This window comes from Pempheris klunzingeri, chromosome 6 (assembly GCF_042242105.1).
Source record: "Pempheris klunzingeri isolate RE-2024b chromosome 6, fPemKlu1.hap1, whole genome shotgun sequence".
NCBI classification, from domain to species: Eukaryota; Metazoa; Chordata; class Actinopteri; order Acropomatiformes; family Pempheridae; genus Pempheris; species Pempheris klunzingeri.
The window spans coordinates 6,959,983-6,966,300 of record NC_092017.1 but is presented as its reverse complement, the minus strand read 5'-3'; the positions used below and the strand labels follow the sequence as shown (position 1 = coordinate 6,966,300).

At 42.2% G+C, this 6,318-nt stretch overlaps 1 protein-coding gene across 1 annotated transcript; it reads right to left on the bottom strand.

The window, feature by feature from the left end:
• Nucleotides 1-567: 567 nt before the first annotated feature.
• On the bottom strand, nt 568-4,069 carry lnp1 (leukemia NUP98 fusion partner 1). The gene is made up of 4 exons (XM_070832147.1): nt 3,914-4,069; nt 1,603-1,833; nt 772-884; nt 568-706 (listed from the first exon to the last, which is right to left on the bottom strand). Exons 1-4 carry the CDS (start codon nt 4,067-4,069, stop codon nt 568-570), a joined length of 639 nt encoding a protein of 212 aa, XP_070688248.1.
• Nucleotides 4,070-6,318: the final 2,249 nt, after the last annotated feature.

Sequence of the window (6,318 nt, the reverse complement as noted above, 5' to 3'; positions counted from 1 at the left end):
GGCAACTGGTAATTCAAGCAGGAAACTGTTAATTTCTTTATCAAATATTCATACTTTCATGAGGTTTTTCTGATAAATTTGGAATTTTTAAATGTTTTTAAAATACGAATAATGATTTATAGATCCTCCTAAATTTGGTCGTTTGACAGTGAGGAGAAGACGTGGTAATGAGTCCAAAGCTGACACAGCAATGGAGCACACGGGTCTGGTTTACAGGACCAGGTCAGGCCCAGTCCAGGCCCCTGAGATGTTAACACGTGAAGGTCACACCAAGTTCAGGAGAGAGTCCTGATGTTTGGCCTGTTGTTGCAAATCCTTCCAGGTGAGTCATTCACCTTCCACAGATTGATATCAGCGATGTCTCCGCAGGGAAAGCTGACGGCGGGGTGTGTGCTGCTCCTGCTCCCCAGAGATAGGCCCGTCTGCAGACTTCCTCCTCTCGTCCGAGAATCCCCTCAACTGGGAAGCTGCCGCCTCACTGCCGCTGCGGGGCCGACACACCTCCAGCTTCCGAGCCGCCTTCAGCACCCACCAGACGGAGACATCATGATCAGTAAATCCTGGGACCTAGAGCATGCTGTTAGAGAGCTCCATGCTTCCACAGGGAAAGGCTTCAGGTGTGGGCACATTGTTTTCGTCCCGCTTCACACCATGCGTGTCCAGGAATGAGTTGCCTTCATGCACCACGGGTCTGATAGGGGACATGCTGGGATTGGAGCGAACAAGTGGGGCAGTGCAAACACAGTGTCAAGGGGACATGCAATGACTTACTCCAGATATCTTACCTCTTTGTGGAAGCGGTGTGTGCAGTGCAGCTCTTGAACTCCACCTCCGCTCTTCCTCATGTCCTCATGACAGATCAGACACAACTTGTCATCATCAATCTGTGAAAGAGAGAATCAACATTTCTTTTCAAAGCTCAACCTCTGACCAAAACGATATTTATTCATATATTAAATTATACATTTGTGTCTGGTTGCACTGTACTGCAAAGAACTATTTTAAAAAAACATATATCATTTATAAATGGGTAATGGATATGAGGTTTGAAGTTGAAATTTATGAAATAACAAAACATAAAATAACCCAACATTTGGTCAGATTCTTCTCCTCTAAATGATCTGAATGATGCACAGGCAAATAACAGATGTACTGCATGGTAATAATAGTAAGTATACACAGTGTAGGCTGAAGTTATTCCTTCTACTGCTTTGCTGAATAGTCACATCTAACAACAGAAAGCTTAAAAAAAAAAAGAAGTTAGAATAAAGGATGGAAAATATTAAAATGCCCAAATGCAAAATACAGAGGTGAAACAGTACTTTCATAAAATGTGGAATATCTTCTGGTCCTATTATTTTTGGGCCGTGTAATGCAGTTCAAGCCTGTCCATGATCCTGTCAGGACATTAAGGTAATACACCCTTTAATGTGCTCTAAGAGCTCTTTAATGGCTTCATAATACCCTGTTAGTGAGAGGCAGAGAGCACCAAACCTGCTCTAAACTGGATCCCCAGCAGCACACTGGGCTAGTAAAAACTGTGAAGACTGCTTAAGTTTTATTTAACTTTATAACACTTCTGCTCACCAGAGACATGGCCGCCTTTTCACGGAGGAAAAGCCTCTTCTCGAATGACTCCGTGAGCTCTGGGATGGTGGTGATGCGGTTCTCCGGGATGGCCGACTTGGGACGGCTGTTGTCATCTGAAGAGGCGCGGCGAGCTCTCTGGTGGGGCCTGACCTCCCCCTTCTCCTCCCTCGTTTTGATGTGGCTCGGGGTGGGTGCCATCGACGCCACATGGAGCCTGTTCAGCTTCATGGCATCTAACTGTGACTGTGGACCACACACAGAAGGACCTGTTAGTGTTGTTACACAATGTCACATCCACAATAATTCCATCTCAGCTCAGAGGAAAACAACAGAGTTCTAATAACAGCAACCGTGAGAACATTAAACCAGACAGATGACCACACTGAGCTTTTGGCTGTGACTGGGGCTAATCACTCCTGATATTCTTAGGTAACATGTCAGCAAAGCACCTAAATATAGTTTGTGTCTCGACTCAGGCCAGTCGCTTCATTGATCATTTACACAAAAGCAATAATTAGATTACTATATGTTTCAAAACAGGCATGTTGAGGGTTCGTTCAAAATAAAGTGAATATTTGACTTTGACTCTCTCATCACTCACTGCTACACTTTATTGCTAAAATAAATTATTCAGAGCGATCACCTTTATGCCAAGATGGCAGTGATGGCATAAAAGTAAGGTTTTATTCCAGGGTACTCCAGCAATTTAGTATTACACCTCAATAAAGTGTCTTGGACATATCCTCACTTTTAGGCCTCGGTTTTGGTGAAAATGCTGGATCCTACATTTCCCACAGTGCAGCACAATAACATCTTTTAGTCAGATCCTCCCTTCCAGATAAATGACAACTTTCCCCAATTTGTAATCCAGATTTTCTCCAAGCTAAAACTGAGATACATGTAAACGTATTGGTTTGAAGTATAGTGTGTGACAAACAGCGTCTAAAAGGGCAGCATGACTCGTACATATCTTTCAAAGATAATCTGATCTTGGCTCATTCCTGCTCTTGATCACATGCTCAGGTATTCTGCATAGGCAGAAGCAGCACAGGCTTTCATTTTGAAAACAAAATCAAATTTGGAGCTGAGCTGCAGTCATCAGCGCTTTGTTTGACACCACCTAGAGGCCAGGCTATGAGAGCATTCACCTGCCAGTTGGTTCCCAAGGAACAAAAAAGCTAAAGACCTGCAAATGTAAACAGAATATAAGCACAAGTCTAATCACATGACAGTGCGCCACCAGTGCTGCTTTTATAGCAGCAATAAAATCAATGAGAACTCCTCTTGATGCATCTGTCAGTGGCATCAATGCAGAAATTTGCTAGGAGAGAAAAAGAATGAAGAGCACATTCTTTGTTGCCTGTCCCTCCACAAGCCCATGTTAAGCACACAAGGCATACGTCTACATTTGGGTAAACAGCGTCCAGCTCGCTAAACCATTCTCAACCACACTGAGCACCTGCTGTATGAGTCACAAGTATGCTGCTGTGCAGCTGGCACTGACCTCTGACCTCCCCATGACAGGAGGCAAGTGAGAAGTCACTTTCCCCATGGCAATGAGTAAGTAGCACACTGCTCAACACTGTGTGTGTGTGTGTGTGTGTGTGTGTGTGTGTGTGTGTGTGTGTGTGTGTGTGTGTGTGTGAGCGCTCTTACATGCAACAGTCCATGACTAACAAGCATATGATTTCCTACAGCAAGAATTTATTTTGGTTGGATAGAAATTCTGAGTAACACCTTTTAAACTTACCTTCACATCAACACTTGCTCATCAGCAGGACAAACACCTGACTTTCTATCAATCACAGTGAAGTAATGAACTGAGTCTAGTCAAGCAACATTTGCACACTGTTTGACCACACTGATGTAAAAGAATGCAGAAGCTGCACTGTGTGTGTGCTGGATGAGCATCAGCAGACATTACTGATGTGAAGCTGGTCGAGGTAAATTACAGATCAGGACATCCTATTGCTAAACACTATAACAGAGCTGCATAGCCTGCATAGTGCTCATACCAGCGTGCTGGTTTTCCATGTGTGCACTGTGTATACATGCATTAGTCTACTGTCACTGTCTGCCAAAATCTAAATAAGATAAAATATGATCTAGATTAGAATTATTACTTGAATTTCTCTTTAAGTGTAGATATATTAATGAGTTTAAATCAGTTTAAAAACACTCCTCATGCTGTGTCAGGGATGGCTTATTAAAGACGTGGCATGAATTGCTTTGTTTAAAGTGTGTTGCTGCTATTTATATATCAGTGCAAATACATATTGTACAATGAACCCAGTCACATGCACTAAAAGCCGCTGGTCCTTACCACAGTCGGCAGTGATGCTCTTCGATCAGCTTGTGATCTTGAAGCTCTTCTGAAGCTGTGTTTTCTTTCTCTGGAGTGTCCACCTTCTGCTCCATGACCCCAGTAGCTACTCATCCATTTTGTGAAGTTACCATCATCATCCTCATCATTGTCCATAATGATAGCAGGCAGCAGCCTGAGAGACATGATGGAGCTGTGAAGGGAGCCTCTTGGTACAGCGGATGGAAGTGTGCTCCCTGGGACAGTGGGTAAAGACGGCGCTTTGCTGACCTACTAAGCCTGTGACTAATGGGCTGCTCTACCGCACAACACCGTCCCACAAGGCAAAGGTAACTTACTTCATTTAGATCCCTCTGAAGCCTCGAGCACTGCTGCTGTAGTTGGTTATTCTTGGATAATCCAAAAATAAACCGCAGAGCTTTTGCTGAAGTCTTTAAATAAGTGAATCCCCTATAATCTAGTTAACGTAGCTGGGAGAAAGTAAAAATGGAGGTGATGAGAATAAACAGCGAGGTGGGAGACACACAGGAACAGCTAGTATTTTGGCACTGGGTGGCTGATGTGACCACTGCTTTTAATCTTTCCATTACAGTCATAGGCCTGGGGGTAGACAACTGAAACTCCAATTTCCCCATACTTTCCACTCGCTGAGTACATCAAACCTGTCAATAATTATGGAGTGCAGGCTACCCTGTCTATCGCTGTGTACTGAGAGCCTGGGGCTTGTTTAATACAGGACAGAAAGGGAGCATGTCTTTTCATATCACACTGGGCACCACCAAATCATATTTTCTGCCTTTATTTTTTATCTAAATTGTCAAATGCAATGTTGATAGGAGAGAAATTCAACTGTGTGCAGCCATTTCAGCAACATTTGCACAAATTGGAACCAAAATATTCATGAGCACATGTTGTGAGAAGTTGTCCACTCTTGATAGAATCAGCTTAATCACATATAAGATCCAATTTATACCTTGAATATAAACTGTGAAGAGCAACTTCGGATGAGAAACCCAACAGTTTCAGTGAATTCTAGAGAGACCATGCTATGAAATAAACAATAAATATGAAATGGCAATGATTTATAACCTGCACAGTAAATATTAAACCACTTTTTGCATCTAGTTTTCAGCTTCAAGTGGGGGAATTTGTGAAGCTCATACGTACACTTTAACATGAGCAAAGTCTGTCTTTACAAACTGAAAGGATCGAAATCCTCTCAGAGAGCTGAGTCTCAAAGAGGAGGACTAATCTGGGAAAACAGTTATGAGACACCCATGCCACTTTGTTTCGTAACCTCTCATCAAGTAAGTGCCTTGTGCGCTGTTGTATTTCCAAAGATAGAATAGAATAGAATAGAAAGCATTTATTGTCATTGTACTGGGTACAATGAGATTACAATGAGTACAATGAGATGAGAGCCAGTTAAGGTTGCACCTGACCACGAATGAGCAAAAATAATGAAAAGAACAATTCTTTAAATATGCCTATATGATACTAAAATATACGAAAATGTAAATGTGAATAACACAATATTTTTCACTTATTGGAGAATAATTCAGGTGTGTGTCACAAATCTGCAAAATAGTGTTACAAATTACCTTTTGGAACCAGAGAGCTCAACATCACACTGTATGAATGAAACATACCTGCATGAGCATTTTAAGGTAATCTGATTAAATGACCTTAGTGGAATAACTTGGCGTGTTTAAGTAGTTGATGTGTAAAGATTTAGCTCCTGTCATCTAAACACTTCCCAGTAGTATAGGAGTGCAGACACGCCTCAGTGGTCACAGGTTTTCAAGCATCCAGCGGCAGGCTGTGCCAACAATAGCAGTCTAATTCCACAGGAACAACAGGCAGGGTCAGGAATAGCTGGAAGATCAGACATATTTATTGTAACCTCTGCCAGGAACCCTTTTCACCTCTGCAAAGCAACAACATCTACTGGGTCACTGAAGAGAGACACACACACTCACACACCACACGTAATATACACGTGTTGTTGTTTGGTGCCAAAATTGATTTTATGCCTTTTCAAACAAGCAACTGTGTCATAGTGGAGAATGGATTATTGTGAGGGCAGCGGCAGGTTTTACATATTTCATTATTAATTCAGTGGAAATTATAAATAACAATTTATTTAGTACAAAAATATTTCTTTTTAATCTGAAAAACAGAATTAAAAGATATATGCCATACTGTGTGAATAGGTTACTCATCAGTCCTTGAATAAAAGAACACGTTCTAAGAAAATGTAGCTGTTGCTGCACGGACAGGGCTCTTTGTTAAACAGGCTTCCCTCTAACCAGCTGAATACAGTTAACTTTGGGAACTGCGCTGATCCCTGTTGGAGGACAGATGGCCTTGGGCACAAATTGAGTAGTCAGGCTCCAGCAGCGTCC

What these genes read in the sequence shown, in the direction of transcription:
- lnp1 (XM_070832147.1), bottom strand. Translation starts at nt 4,069, where the DNA reads ATGGACAATGATGAGGATGATGATGGTAACTTCACAAAATGGATGAGT. An exon ending in GAGCATCACTGCCGACTGTG is followed by an intron (nt 1,834 to 3,913) that starts GTAAGGACCAGC and finishes TGTGGTCCACAG; the next exon opens with TCACAGTTAGATGCCATGAA. An exon ending in GGCTTTTCCTCCGTGAAAAG is followed by an intron (nt 885 to 1,602) that starts GCGGCCATGTCT and finishes TCTCTTTCACAG; the next exon opens with ATTGATGATGACAAGTTGTG.